Genomic DNA, 15,841 nt, shown 5'->3' with positions numbered 1-15,841 from the left:
CGGGGGGGGGGACGATTATCTCTCACTGCTTATTGATTATTTGCTGGTGATCATATTGTGTGAAGCGCAGACGGGATCCAATAAGACCCCCCTCAGCTTTGATGCGACTGCAGCCCTCCACATGGAGTCTTTATCTGCCGAGGAGGATGCTGCCTGAAACCTGTGTGTAAAGTTGTTTTCTTTCTTCCAAATATAATTAACAAATGGTCTAACCTTTTTCCTAATGACAGCATCTGGGCGCTTTATAAAGGTTGCTCCAGCGGCTGTTTGGCTCGATGGCTTTTGTCTGTCTCTTTTTTCTTTGCTCCTACAATCCAGACTCGAACTGACTTTACTGGCTTAAACCTGACAGAAGGTTTGAATTTATAAAGATAAACCAGAAACCGCCAAGGCCCAACAGTCCCCTCATGAGACCACATTGAAATTCACAAGATTTTAATTTGGATCTGCACCAAACTAGAAGGTCAGTACCCTCAAAATCAAGATTCATGAATTATTCTTTGCGAAAGTGAGGAAAAGAATTGAAAATCTCAGTGTGGAGTTAAAAAAGAAAATAAATCATGGGTTCAAATTAAATGGTCCTTCTTTGGGTCATGCCTCCACATAAATTCATGAGAATCGGTTGAGTATTTTTTCTGCTAATATTTATGTACAGGGGAAATTTGGTGCAGATCCGGATAATGATCTGGATTTTGTGTATCAAAATAAATATTCTGAGGGCGTTGATATTTATTTATTTGCTCTACGGTATCAAATATTCCTTTTAATTATATCGGAGAATTAAAGCTGTGTTTAATGAGGTCTCACAATGTTGATACAGTCACTATAATACAGTAATTTAAGGTCAAGTGCTGAAAACTGTGTTCGCAGCATTTGATCCAGGCCATCATTGCTGAAGCAGATCCTGAAAATCCTTTTTAATATCTTTAGTTATTTGTGTATTATTTCTGTTCCGACCCTCTGCTGTCATTGTGCGCGTTTGGCAGCGACGCATCACATTACCACCTTCTTTTCTGAGGCTCATAAAATTGTGTATTCAGTCAGCAGCTCCTGGGCAGAGCGCCCAGACCTAACTGTTCAATGTGAAATTAAATGCAGCACACTGAATCTACAGTATATCTACGGCTCCCAGTCCGTGCTCCTCTCACTTGCTGCAGTGGAAATGTTAATGCAGGAGGTCTGCGAGGATTTCTCTGTACACAAACCAGTAAACACAACTGATGGCGCAGTCAGAGCCTCCTACCAGCAGCTTTCTGTGTGCTCAGCAGAGTGTTGCAGTGGGATGACTCATGTTGATGAGCTTTTTTGTTTTATTGTGTTTTTTTATTAAGTAAACGGTGTGGTGCTTGATTGTTTAACAAAAGCTTAATTGCACTTTTCCCCTTTGTGGTTTGCTCGGGAATGCTGAATTAACTGATGGAGCAAATGTGGGAATTGGTCTGGGGACGTCATGGTTTCTTTTTAATCTTTTTTTAATTATCTTTTTGTTGAAATCTATTCGGTCTGAATAATTGGTTCTGATAGAGAAAATAATTGTCTATAATCTATAATTAAAAGAATCATGAGTTGCTTTCTCATTAAGTGTAGTACTGCATGTTCAGGTTAGTCTAGTAACCCCACGTATTGAGTGAAAACACTTTAAAGTTGTATCTTCTGCACTTAAACTGGTTAATACGCAGTACTGTAGCATATACTGGTCGGGAGGCAGCAGTCTGCACAGTATTAAGCAGGTTGTGGATCAGCCACATCACTGTTTCTTGGTCAGAGCCGTTATGAAACTCAATCTTTTAGCTGTAAGTTAATTGTCTTAAAGTTATTTCTTGTTGCTCCTTGGTAAAGTTGTAGAGATGATTTAAGACATTGTTACTTTCACGTGCATTCCTTCAGAGGTCGTCATTCTTCCCTGATGGCATGTCGGCGTTTGCTCCATTTACCAGGACTCGGCTCAGGTGGCCGCCGGTGCTGAGCACTGCAGATATGGCTAATCTCTGTGCACGCTGCTGTTCGGTGACATGTTCAGGTACTGGGAAGACGTTCCGCTCGCAGCTCGTCAAACGGCGCTCTGCAGATACCAAACCTGTAGGGTCTGAAGAGGTCCGCGCTGTTGTTGCTCTGCCGTTAATGAGGTTTGTTGTTTTTTTTATGCATCAGTTGAAACAACAGTTTAATCGTCTCCATTCATCCTTCATGTCTGTTTCTCCCAGGATGCAAATAGCAGAGGTGTAAATTTACGACAACTTATTTGTAATAATTAGAAAGTAGAATCAGTGTCTGCAATATAAACCACTTAATAATTCACGACTCAGCAATAACCTACACTAATTATTTTCAAAATATGATAATTTCACATTCACTCAGTACCAGCACAAGCTATTAGCACGTCCTGTCTTCTCTGCACATAACAGTTAGGAAAAATCCCCCAAAAGTTTTTAACAATTTATCCTTTGGTATTTACTGTAGCAGAGCCCGAACAATCTTTCAGCTGAAATGAGTCTCTCATAGTTTTATCGGTATCTGCCATTATCTCTGCCGATATTCGCTGATATAAAACATTTAAGAGCATATACCTTAGCCAATGTCAAAGAAGTGTTTCCCTTTAACTATCTGTGGCGGCCCAGCATTTTCTAATTGGTCCTGAGGGATTTAATTTAAATTGAATTGAAGTCTGTGGGAAAGAGAAATTCCTGGATGTTCCCATGTATTCGCAACCGCTCATTTGCATATTTAAAAACGTATATTAGCCAATGTAGGGATATCAGAATTTTTTGGCAGGGGGAACTGCATCAGCCCCCAAAACACTATATTGCTCAGATTGTGCATGGCCACAACACCAAGCACCCTAATCCACCGCAACAACTTTCAGGCCCTTTTTCTGGATTTCGTCAGCAGCCTGTCATGTGTAATGCCGTTCGACAGTTGTCAGACGCAGCGAAGTACACTTGACTGCAGATGGGCACTTTATGGATTGTGGCTCAGCTCTTGATGTTCAGTTTAGTGGCCACTTAACCCCAAAGCTCCAGCTTTCGGGCCTGCTTGCCTGATGGAGACGTGTCATGGACTTGAAATATCCTGAGAGGGCTTTTTTACATTTGTCTCCTCAGATGTGCTTTGTGTGACAGCAGATCCAGCCGACACTTTCTATCCTGCAGCCTGTGTGGATACGGGCAGACATTTTACGGCTGTTTGTCTTGCGTAAATCGCAAGAGATGTCTTTGGTTGTAAATTGTCCCCCACAATATTTGATTTCAAGCTCCTCTCTGCTTCTTTCCGGTCGACCAAGCTGCTTTAACGCAGTAGGGGGGGGGGGAGAAACAGCTCTAGGTGGAAATGGTGGCTCTCAGCCTCAGGCACCTGCAGTCACTGTTTTCTAGATGGATCAATATACCTGTCAACCTCTCCGTGACTGGAGCCTTTTTCATGTTATGCCTGTCATTGCCGCGGGGTGCTACACAAAAAGCTCATGTTCTATCAAAATCTGGAAAAGGCTTTGGGAATATATACATACTCAAGGTGACGGGGCAGGGGGGGGAAATGCTGAAGGGGCAAAAAGATTTGGGGGAGAAATACATCTAGGACTCGATGTTTAATTTGCTTTCTGTCGTTTTTCTGCTTGTAAATTGAAAAAAAAAATCCAAAGCACCTGAAGCTCCCACTCCCTCTCTACTTGTTCCCTTTCAACTGAACCCAGCTTTTACAGGAGGCTAAGTCCACGGTGTTAATATTATATGGCGCACAAGTTTGATTTTAGCTGACAGCAGCAGCGGAGGTGAAACCAGTTCACACTTCATCCAGTAAACCCGTCTGTTTGACTCAAGGGTCCTTAACAACGGAGCGTCTCGCCAGATCATCGTGCGTCAAGGCTACGAGTACTAAGACGACACTTTAGCTCATCGGCCACATCTGTCTCTAATGTAGAAGAGATGCTTTTTAGTTATTTTATATGAATAAACATTTTTTTCCCGCAGTTTTGAGTAAATTAGTGCAGTGCCTGTTCTTAACCTGCCTGTTTGGAATGTGTGTTTGATTATTCCTTGTCATTAGTGAGTCCTCCTCCGACAGTTCTACAATATCCTGTCACTTTTTTATTGTTTGTGTGCTGGACGTTTCATGCAGATGCTTTTTATAAACAGTCTATGATGCAAAGTGAAGTTAAAACAGTTTATGTTCATCCTACCTGGTTTACTCCCTGTAAAATGTTTAGTACGAGTTTACGGAGCTTGACATGACAGACATGTTTTGTCTTATACCCTGATTTGACCTCAGGCTCCATACTGCTCGTTGCCTTGACCATACTCATCAAGGTAAGCAGGACTCGTGTCGGGGAGTTTTTCCTGACTCTATATGGACTTGGAATGTGGCGATTTTGTTTCCGCACATCACACTTCCCGCTCACCAGTGGTCGGGGAAAGGCCTGAGTTACTTGTAGGAAAAAAAAAAAAAAATGCAACCCTTAGTTCAAGTGCAGTGTTTACCAGCAACGCCGTGAACCCGGTGGTGTTTCGGTCAGTGTCCGTTTGCCACTCGCTCAAGTGAGCAGCAGGCCATCTGTTCACCTCAGAGCTAGTGAGGTGACAAACCTCATTTAGCTCAAGATGACGCTGCCCCCAGGAGCCCCCATGGAAGTCGCAGGGACTTGAGGGGTGCGTTTGTTTATCGGAAACATGAGCAGAAATGGAAACGAGGGCCTAGGTGACAGGCGATGGAGTTGCACAGATGTTAAGTGTTCTCACGGGGGGGGGGGTCAGGGAGTGGGTGGTACCGGACTAAATGTAAGTGTGAATGCATGTGCGCACAGACTCGAGTGCACACTTGGGGATTGCATGTGTATCCGGATACAGTCTGTAGAGCTTTCTGTGGCAACAACTGGAGCTGCCATGTCCTCTAAAGAAAGACTTGAACATGTGATCATGGGTAAAGACGCTTCACAACAAAATAACTTATCTTAACATTTTACTTTTATAAAACTGTATGATAAGTGGTATTGGGGCTAACAAGCTGGAATCTGCAGGAAATACATATCAGCTTCATACATTGTTATTGGAGATTCCAATTTTCCATCGTAGCTTCGCCCTTCTTAAGCTTTAATTTCTTAGTATTTTACAGATTTATTTTTTTATAAATGAGTAATCCGGATACAGATTTCTCATCCAACTTGTGGCACGAACTAGCACCAGGCCGTTATTGGGGAGTAAAAATATATTTGCTATAAGATGTCATAATAAAACCTTATAAATAAGAAATGTAAATGAGGCTTGATATTATACAGTTCACTAATTAACCCTATTATACATAATTACAAAAACAACTAATATACGTACATAAAACTTGAATTGAATTAAGTCAATGTGAAATGTAGATAAAACGCACATCTTTTCTGCATCATTTGTTCTGTAAAAGAAAAATCATATTGGCAAACATAATTGCTGCTATTGATATCTGTGATAGTGATAGTCATCATTTTAGCCAACAAAATCCACTGTCTCTGGCTAAAACCAATATGTATGAAAAAACTTAATAACCACAAGTTGACTTCTCAGTTATTCATTGCAAACTACATGGTACCAGGGAGGTCAGGGTTTTTATATTGGTTTATTAAAAAGCATCTCTTCCAATCTTGTTCTTTTAAATACGTGTGTCTGGTCCACTTCCAGTATCATGTCGCAATGACACCGCTGAGCCCCACAGGTACCTTTTTTAAATTATTCACCTAATTGAGACACTGCACTAGTTCTCTGCTCTGACCCACTAAGAAGTTTCTCACAGCGCGTCAAGTCCTTGAAGTCTTTATTTTACCTGAAGCCAAGTTTATTTCTTATTCCCGCCTGTTGAACAATCCCCTCGCTGCTCTTTCCCATCAAGAGAGAGTGTGTGTGCGTGCGTGTGTGTGCGTATAACACACTGACAAGAACTCCAAGGTCAGAGTCTGCAGTTACTCCACACGGAGCAGGATTCACCGAAATAGACCTGCCTCTCCGCGGAGTGACCTGTAGAATCTCAGCCCGGCTTTCAGAGCCGATTTATACAAGTCCAATCTCATTTCATACTTTGCACCTGTCGGCCTGATGGCTGTGTATTAATGAGAAGGTAAAAAAAAGAAACCCTAACAGTGTTTCCCCAGCAAATTCACCGCAGCACTACGAATGGCAGCGGCCAAAGGTTTGAGTTAATGACGGGTTTTTCAGACGGGGCGACTTGGCATTGATAGATGAGTGCAATCGAGGCGCGGTGCCGGCTAATTAGCGGCGAAGATGATGCACTTGGCTCGTCCTCGTGTCATCGCAGATACCGGGCGAAGCCTGTCAGTCATTATTAACGCCGACCTTGACGATTTCGACGGAGGAAATCTCACCCACTCCGTCGCTTTTTTCTCTCTCCGCCTCCCTTCTCTTTTTCAAAAAATTGTTACAGCACATTTGTCACGCCCTCATCTGTGTCTCGCGACCCCAAAGTGGAGCGTTACCACAGGTCGTTAACGTCCCTCATTGTTATAACATTCAATTACACATGAGCCATAATGTACTGTCACTTCTGATTCATTGAGGTGGGCACTTTCCCCTTAATTCCCTTTTGTTTCTCCTCCTCCTCCTCCTCGTGTGTGTGTGTGTGTGTGTTTTCTATCTCTCTTCTCCTCCTCTTCCTCCTCCTCTCAGGCCAATCAGGCCACACCTCCATGGCAACCGTCAGCGAGGGTAAAACATCCACAGATGGTGCTGAGTAGAGCGAGCAGCAGGCGCACTACGAGATCAAGTGTGGGAGTGTGTGTGTGTTTGTTTGTGTGTCTCAGGGAGAGAGGGGGGGAGAGGCTCGCTGGATCACCACTGTATTGTGAAGCGAGTAGTGTGTGTGATCTGAAGTAACGCGGAGGGAGGAAGAGGGGAGGTGTTTGCTCAGAGGAGTGACAGGGAAAAGTCCAGAGGAGTAGGAGCGAGTGTTGGGAGGAAGGTTAAAGGGACTGAGAGAAGCCCCTTCTCCACCTTTCCCCCAGAGAGCAGGAGGTGAACGGCCGGTAAGCAAACATTAATGTCACACGTCCCCAGCGTTGATCAGACAGAGCTTGTCCTGGACCCACGGATACACACTCAGCCGCACAACGCGCTTTCCACTCACTCATGCTCATCACTCCCGCCAGACGCGAGGGCCACGCTGTCACAGCCAGAGGAGCGGAGGAGAGAGCAAGAGGACACTAGCACCGGCAGGGTTTTTTCTTTTTCTTCCCTTTTTGAAATAAAAGGCATCACTGGATTTCTTTTTCGTTTTTTTCTTTCAAAACCCTGAAATCAGAGTCCTGACCTTTTCCAAGCACCCCCCCTCCCCCCCTCTGCCCAAGGAGCAAAGATGAGCTGCAGGAGAAGGTGCAAGCGAGAGATCTTCAAGTTCGCACAGTACCTGTTCAGGTTCATCACGGGCACGCTCAACACCGGTAAGACTCCCGGTCGGACTTTGAGATGCAGATTTCACTTTCCCACGTGCGCTTGATTCTCTGAGATGTTTGTTTCATCCTCTCGGGAGTTCAGCGACAAAGTTCTCCACTTTGCTCATGTCTGGATAAAATGTGCTCCATCATCATCCTCAGCAGTTTTTAGGTTCTGTGTACAGTGACGCCTGCAGACCTTGCTTGAGAATTGTGTAGTTCTCCAATATGGTTTTGAATTTATTACCAATTATTTGGTGTGCATGCATGTGTTTGGATGAAATGAAACGGGGACAGGCTTTGACTGGAAGAAATCATGACCGAACAGCTTCCTCTGCATTGGCTGTAAAAAGCAAAATGTTTTGTGTCTGTCAGCTTTGTCCTGGGGTTTGTTATGATTCACCACAGAATTTAATCTAAGTATATTGTGTCATTTAATGTAAAAAAGATTGTTTTTTGGTATCTTTTCCTCACTCCAGTCGAGGGTAAGGGGAGACAATGTCCCAACTTGTTGAGTCCTATGCGGGAAACGGTGATTTGTGAATATGAGCTGTACAAGTAATGTATGATTGATGATTGATTATTTGTATTAGACCTTAAAAAACACAACAGTCTGAAATGAAAAGCAGTGCAGGGACAAAACACCTTGTGTGAACCGTATATACAAATCAGACATTGCTGCCTGTATATATTTTATGTTTTACTCTTTGCCATTTTATGTCAATTTGTCATTTATACTATATGAAGATCAATTATTGGTTAATCTACATAAGCTGTAGATCTTGTCTCTGTTACGGTTGCATTACTGCACTATGTGATGTCATTTTCTGACTCCATGGTGACATCATGACATCATTCCTACCATATGATCAGCTATTATTTTTCTATCTATATATATATATATATTTCGGTTTATGCCAAAGGTCGTGCCTGTAGTCCAATAGGATGCAGAGATATAAAAAAAAAATGCATTTGAGTTATGCATGATATCATTTTCTGACATCTCATCACTTTAACACATGACATCATGTGATTAGGAATATCTTTCTGATCAATAGAAGCTTCAGCTCGTCTCTCTCGCTCTATTTGTTGCAGAGATATGGTGGAAGAATGTGTGATACCCTCCCAAGTAATATTCCCACCAAGTTTGTTGAAAATCCATCCTGGCGTTTTTTGGGTTATTTTGTACACAGACACACACACACACACGGACGGGGGGTGAAAACAATATCTTGCTTCCAGCTCTGCCGCCGCACAGGGTAATGATGTGGAGCTGTTTGCAGATGCAAAATCTTCCTGAACAGCCCCCCCCCAATAAAAAAGAGAATAAGTGAAGGTTGTTGCGCACAGTGAACGCACACACTGCAATACAACCTGTATCATGCTGCAAGTGGATAATGGATTTAGTTTTCCCTTTTGTTCAGTGTGCACGCACCGAGAGCTTAATAAGGCAGATAGTAAATCAAAGGGTTTAACGAGATTAATGGTGGATTACAGTGGATTACCGACAGATTACGCCATGAAGGGCTCACTGAGGGATAAAGGTTATGAGCTGCGGCTGATCGCTGGCAAACATCGCTGGTGTGCATCAAACTGCAGATGAGCCTTATTTACTTATGCCATGCGGACCCGTGTTGTGATGGTTTATTCTCGGTCCCGCGTGGCTTGTTTATGCTGGTGAGCTGCAGCGATGATGTGACTACACTGGCAGCGCACCTCGACGCCCCCTGCCTCCAGCGGCTCCCGTCTCCTTCCTGCCTCGGCCGAGCTTCGCTTCGTCGAGAAGGTTGTTGATTATCACGCCGTGTGGGTGAGATGGTGTCGGGCGCCAGAGAGGTGCGACACGAACACGCTAATGAATTCCAGCGTACTTCTGCACATGCGAGACGTACATCATTTTCTTCACTCCTTCTCGCGTATTGTGAGGAAGGATCAGTTGAAGGGAAGGCATCGTCTCTGGGAAGCAATGGCCTACTTCTCCACATTCTCCTTGACCTTAGACCCCGAGAGAACGAGTGGGGAGGATGGGAGACGGCTATAGAAGTCGCTGCCCTTTTTAAAAGCTACATAGATTCAGCTCCCCCGATCATACTTACAAATACATGCTCTCGGGAGATACCAAGCTTGGAGAAATCCATCTACTGTATGTGCCAGAGGAAGAATACCCTTTTGTTTCCATAGCGACGGATGGGTCGTTTAGGTCACGTTGCAGTTCCCACATGGTGGTAACACGATCAGTGTATATTCAGGAGAGATTTAGACCTTTAGTGGCCTCAAAGGGATGATTGAATAAAATATAAATGTGGTATTGCTTTATGCCTCCTTATTGCCTTCGGGTTTTTGTTGTGCAAAATTCGGATCTTTAATGTCCGTGTCAGTCATTTATTATTGATCATGTTAAACACAAGGCTGGACATATTTCCCTTTGGACTCGGGTCAATTACTGTGCATGTGCTGAGGTGGATAAACAGAGTCTTTGTTATTGACCACATTGTCAGAAGAATATTAGGTTGTCGCCTGAACCTTGGAAACTAGACTAATGAAGTATAGAGATAAACAGGGTTGCTGCACCAGTATGTTTAATATATATATATATATGTGATAAAAGGTGGCTTTTATGTTTTCAGGTTGTCCCTCCATCCCATTCTTGTGAACGCGGTACCTCAAGAAGGCAATTCTTTCAAATTTGCCACACACGTTCACTTGGACTCAAAGATTAAAGGGAAACTGAAATACATTTTCCCACCTTGTAGTTGTATGACTCTGTCAACAAGCCAAGCTGCTGTTTAAATTCCCATGTGTCCAGACCAATGTGTACCTGTGATGTAATATATGTAGACTTACTACTATAAACATGTATCAGGTGTATTAGCAGGACATGATGTCACAGTGAAGTTGACTTTTGTTCCCTTTTTGAATATAAAATATCAAGTATTGTATCAATTGGTCTTCAGGTTCACAGGAAGTATTATGACATGAGTCCACAGAGACTTTGACCTTTGACCACCGAAAATCAGTTCATTGCCTCGAAATGCATGTATGAGCCAAATTTGAAGAAATTGCTTCAATCCGTTCCTTAGATATCACATTCACGGTAATGGGACAGACGGATGGACAACCCGAAAACATAACGTCACCGGCCTCGGCACAGAGGCATAATTATAAAACCCATTACCAGTCATTCATTTGACAATTTCCACTTGAGTGGATCCATTTCTCCATAAACACAGCGTATGAACTTATCTTACACAGCCTGTGCCGCAGATTAATATAAATTGAGTTTGACCAGAGTGGAGCTGGCTCGGCCTTATTTGGGTTACTGGGGGGTGGGGGAGAGTGATGGATGGAGTCAGTTAGCAGACCAATGCGATTTTAATTGAGATGTTCATTGTCCACGAACAGCCTCGCGCTCATTGCTTCATTGATCACTTAGTCCCCAAGACCAGCACACACGCAGAGCGTAGGTCGAGGGTTGTGTGTGTGTGTGTGTGTGTGTGTGTGTGTGTGTGTGTGTGTGTGTGTGTGTGTGTGTGTGTGTGTGTGTGTGTGTGTGTGTGTGTGTGTGTGTGTGTGTGTGTGTGTGTGTGTGTGTGTGTGTGTGTGTGTGTGTGTGTGTGTGATGTCACAGCAGGCCTGGGCAGATATGACGTGATGTACTGTGATGTCATGGGTGATTTTTGTCCACATGCTTATTCTCTATATAGATCTATGAACAAGCTGTGCTGCATGTTAAAGGGCCAATTTAGCGTCGTTATCATCGTAAGAGTTGATCTGGTGTTTTTTCGGTGAGCCAGGGCCGTTGCTTATTGATCAAAACAGATTTACTGCCCTTGCACGTCTGTCTCAGACACACATGTGAAACCATCATTCCTATTCATGCTAACACTGCTGTGTGCACAGCAGGCCTTGGAATTGATCTTATAGGGTAAACGGGAGGGGACACAAATCACTGATGCACAGGCTCCAAGGTTGAAACAGCAATTTCAGCACATTTTGAAAACATGGAAAAGCAGAGATGTATTTGTTGTTTGCGCCCGTAGTTGCAAATATAGATTGACGACTCGACATGGGCCCTAAAAAGTGAAGCCACAGCGCCTGGATCACCAACTGGTGGGTGGCTTGCATCCCGCCTCCTCCATGTTAATGGATAGGACTTGGACCAAACTAAAAGATGTTTGACAAGACCTCGCTACCGTGGCTCCTTCCCTCGATTGCTACTGCGCAGACTACGGCATATTTTGGCTTGGTTTCTGGATAGTGGGAGGAAGTAGAGACGCGTCGTCCAGCTTTATATACCATCTATGGTCACACCGGGGGGGGGGTGGGGGATCTTCACCTCCTCCGCTTCCAGTCCACCAAAGTATCCATTAGGGGTCATTGAGTCATCCTGAACCTCTATGATTTAGCCGCTTCCTTACAAAAGACACATTTTTCAGTGCCCATTCATTATCCAGTGAACACCCTTACTTTGTGCAGTTGGATTGGCTTTAAACGTGTCTTTTTCAACCTCTGTTTAGTTGAATTGCACTGCAGCGCGCTCTCAAATCTGCCGTTCGCTCTGAAACCCTCTTTTTGGAATCTCTCCTCCACATCGTCACAGCCGGTTTCCTCCCCGAGTGTTTGGCTGTCAGGCTTTTCAACTTGGGTAATGCATCATCCATTTTTTTTTTTTTTTTTAAAACCACATGGGGACAGGCTCACATGCTGGTAACTGATTCCGAGCATATCGTTTGACATCACGACTCAGCCTCTCCTCTCGACTTTTTCTTGCGAGACCGGTAAAAGTCCTGCTTTGATGAGGCAATCAATATTTCAGGCAGCGTTCATTGATTTCGAGTGTTTAGATTCGACTTTTCAATGCAGTTATTTTGAGTCCAGAGAGGATGAATGTTTCCCTGTGTTCTTTATAATGGATCAACGCTGAATGATTGCAACGTCGCCCAGCTCGAGCGTGTGAGGCTGCAGGAAATGCCGACTAAGCATTTTCCCCCTCTCCCCCCCCCCAAGTCCTTTTTATTGCTAAATCAGCTAAATGGGATTTCGTCGTGTTTCGGTACTTGAATAATTCCAGTTCACTGGTGCCTGTTTGTTTGGGAGACGCGATGCACTCTGCGACTTTTCAGAATGTACTTACTGAGCACACGTGCGTGGGCCTGACCGCTGACACGAGGGCCCCGTCTTTGTTTCCCTGTCTTTGGTGTCCTGATGGCAATCGGCAGGTCATGTTCCACCCGTCCCCAGAGGACAGCACGTTCAAAGCCCATAATCCCTGACCAAACACTGAATATTTGATACCTGCAGGCAGTTTCAATTGGCATCATGTCCGTGCGACGGTGTCCCAAGTCTGAAACGGCAATAGATCGGCGGTGGTTTAGATAAGACGATGCAGTTGTGACGTAGAAATTTTATTTTCTATAAAGTTTATGGACCAAGAGAACATCCAATGTTTGTTCTGCAGCTGCTTTAGTGCTGTTTCTTTTTTTCTCTAAGATTTCAATGAAATAGTGAATCTATCTGCAGCCGAACGTTTCTCCCGCATCAGGTTTGGACAGGTGCAACAGTAACAGCTGGTCCGTCCGTGTTGCGTCATGTTTCCTTTTCACACCCAGTGAACTAACATGGAGTCTGTTTGATTCCCCTGACAAGCATCTGTGTGGATCACAGTCTGAAGTTTGATGCTTGTGTTCATGCTGTGCGAGAGGTTTTGTTACTTGTTGTATAATGCTCCCATATTTCCTGAATGCCCATCTGGCGAGTAAGATTTGTAGAGAAATCTATGAAAAATCTAAATTACTGGCATTGGAGATGTTGATTTTTCCCTTCCTGATACCAATTCCGATACCTGGACTTTGTGTATCGACTGATACAGAGTACCAATCTGATACAAGAGCATTTAAATTTAAAAAAAAATATATATATAATGTATTTTAACAGCTGTATGCTACTGATTCTTTATGGGAGTGATGGTGTATGGCTTGGCTCAGGTGAAACCCTTTACAGTACAGAGACTGAATATATACTGGCCGATGCCCGACCCGGCATATTCAGCATTTTCATTATTTTGGGCGAAAACACGGAGGCTGGTACAATTAAACTACCATCATCCCGTGGGAGAAATCAGAAAAGACTGATATTTGAGAGAAAATGAAGGAGCATGCACATTGTGTTGTTGACGTGTTGACGCAGCCAAACTTGGAGCAACAGAACAGGACGCCGCATCGATCCAGCAAGTATCAGTAACAGCTCTCGTTTAACCTTGCAATGTGACTTTTGACCATGACCCCTCTCCCAAGGATCACTGCACGTGACGCTCGGCGGTGATGTCTGTGTGCGCATCAGGTTTCCCGGCAGGCTTAGTTTAACGTCTCTTTGTTTCACAGTGTCCCAGCTTTCTTCTGGTTTCTGGTTTCTGCCTTCCAACACCAGAGCAGCACAGATTCCTCCGCAGTGCTCGGCGTCCTCCATTAGCTAAACCACAGCCTTGTCCCGCCAGGTCGTCCTCTGCCTGCCTGAAAACGAGTGACGGCCTGTCGATGCCTTTTTTTAAGTGCTGCTGGACAATGTGGCCCAGTGTTATTTAAAAGAGGAGAAAAGCGAGAGTGTGCTTACTGCAGTGGAAAATAAATGTCACCATCTACTTCAGCCTGTAACTCTTTGTAAAACCCCATTGTGGAAATGTTCTTCGACCTTTCTGTTGTTGAGGTCAGGAATCGGCTTGGCTGGTCGCACATGGAAGAGCTACAAGGTTAAACCGTCACCGCGTCTGCAGTGCTGCGGTCGCAGAGAGATCCCTCTGTGCGTCACCGCCCCTGCAATCGGATTCCTTGTCATTAATTACCCGATGTAAGGTGAATCATTAAGCGATGATGAACTTGTTATCGAAAGGTCACCCTCTTAGTTGAAGTGTGATTAAAGCTTTGTGTGTCAAGGGACTGTACAGTACTCTCACGAATCCGCACACCAACAAGACCCATTTACTGAGAGGATTGTTGGTTTTTTTGTTTCGTGTGCATTTTCCATCAAAAGGATGATTTGGCAGAGACGATACAAACCCAATTAAAACGACTCTCAGCCTATTTCGTATTGTGCATCAATCAAGTCTGGAACGATTAAAGACGTGAATTAATATCAGAGCAGCAAAAGCATATTTAGACTTTAGTCAACATTAAAACTGGCACAGTAACACTGTGGGGGTTTATAGAGTGGTGTGTTGTGTGTGTTGTGAGGCATTAATCCAGAAAGTCCACTTTGTGTTGCTGATCCATAGATTACAAGTTTAATGCCAAGGCACTGCACCGTGGTTGCTAGATATCTAAAATGGGATGTTACACATTTAATGTTTATTTTACCTTACTTCTAATCAAACTGATCATTTTGCAAAGATATCTGCAAGGAATGTGTCTTGCAATTCTTTGTTTGACCACCACAGCATCTTTCCTAGTCGACACTGAGTTTGGGGCTCTAGACAAGTCAATCTCCCTAAACTCTGTATCCTACATTTCCCACGATGCAGTTCTGTAGCATCTTTCATTCGACTGTCCGTGTCTGATAAATGGGCACATCTTTTAAACTTCACTTAAACTCTTTGTTGTCTCCACAAACCAAAGTCAAAATACCCCCGACGACGTCATCAGGGTTTAATAAAGAGAGTAACTAATCGATATGATGATGAAACTGACCTATGTGTGAAGTTGGTGGATTGCCACCGTAATCAATCTGAGAATTGGGTGGAGATGAAAGAAAACGAGTAAACTTGCATGCAAATAATACAATTAATTGCCAACAACATTCACACTGACATATTAGCAAAAGTTGCAGCTTTGTGCTTGTATTGATCGGTGCTACGTCCACCACGTCCACAAAATCCCTCCTGGTGGCCTGGATTGCATTTCCCTCCCCATTTTTCTGTGTGTGCGTTCGGCCTGTGGTCTTTCCTGCACACGGTCCATTCAAATTCACCCTCGCGAGCCCATGTAATCAGTTTTCCCATCTACACTAATGTTTGTCCACCGGAGTCCTTGTGAGTGGAAAGAACAGCCGGGTTATTTTTAGTTGGGTTGGTCGAGCTGCTGTGTCTCACCGCGCTCACTGAATCCAGCAGGAGAGTAAGTGTGTTGGTATAAGTGAAGAAAAAGGCCCCCAAAAAAGAAACGATAGAGCTACAGAAACCATTGATAAGACTTGAAAAGCTCTATTTAAGTAGAGTCAATTTACCCTTTACCACTGGTTCAACACCGAAGAACTGCTAAAACGAGGTTGTGGCCGTTCAAGACGACAGAATATTCGCAGGAGCGTTAATTTGTTTTCATTGCCCATTGTTGTTATCACCTCGGAGAATTGTTCTATTACCCCGGCACTTTTTTTTTTTTATCTTCTCCCTCAAGTGATCATTGCTATTGTTAACTTAAATTAAAAAGTTTCCCTTCCCGT

At 43.8% G+C, this 15,841-nt stretch overlaps 1 protein-coding gene across 3 annotated transcripts in view; it reads left to right on the top strand.

The window, feature by feature from the left end:
• kcnip4a (potassium voltage-gated channel interacting protein 4a) overlaps positions 1-15,841 on the top strand; it is a 114,445-nt gene that overhangs the window by 19,720 nt on the left and 78,884 nt on the right. The window contains exon 1 of one of the 3 annotated variants that reach the window (XM_035148909.2): positions 6,714-7,420. The exons of the other annotated variants lie outside the window; for them this stretch is intronic. Within the exon in view, the coding sequence (XP_035004800.1) occupies positions 7,336-7,420 (85 nt within the window). The 5' untranslated portion in view covers positions 6,714-7,335. Of the gene's footprint in view, positions 1-6,713; positions 7,421-15,841 lie in introns of those variants that run through there. 3 annotated transcript variants of the gene reach the window in all.

The sequence above is a fragment of the Hippoglossus stenolepis genome, chromosome 23, assembly GCF_022539355.2.
Source record: "Hippoglossus stenolepis isolate QCI-W04-F060 chromosome 23, HSTE1.2, whole genome shotgun sequence".
NCBI lineage: Eukaryota > Metazoa > Chordata > Actinopteri > Pleuronectiformes > Pleuronectidae > Hippoglossus > Hippoglossus stenolepis.
Note: the sequence above shows the minus strand (reverse complement) of the source record. Positions and strands in the feature narration are given on the sequence as shown.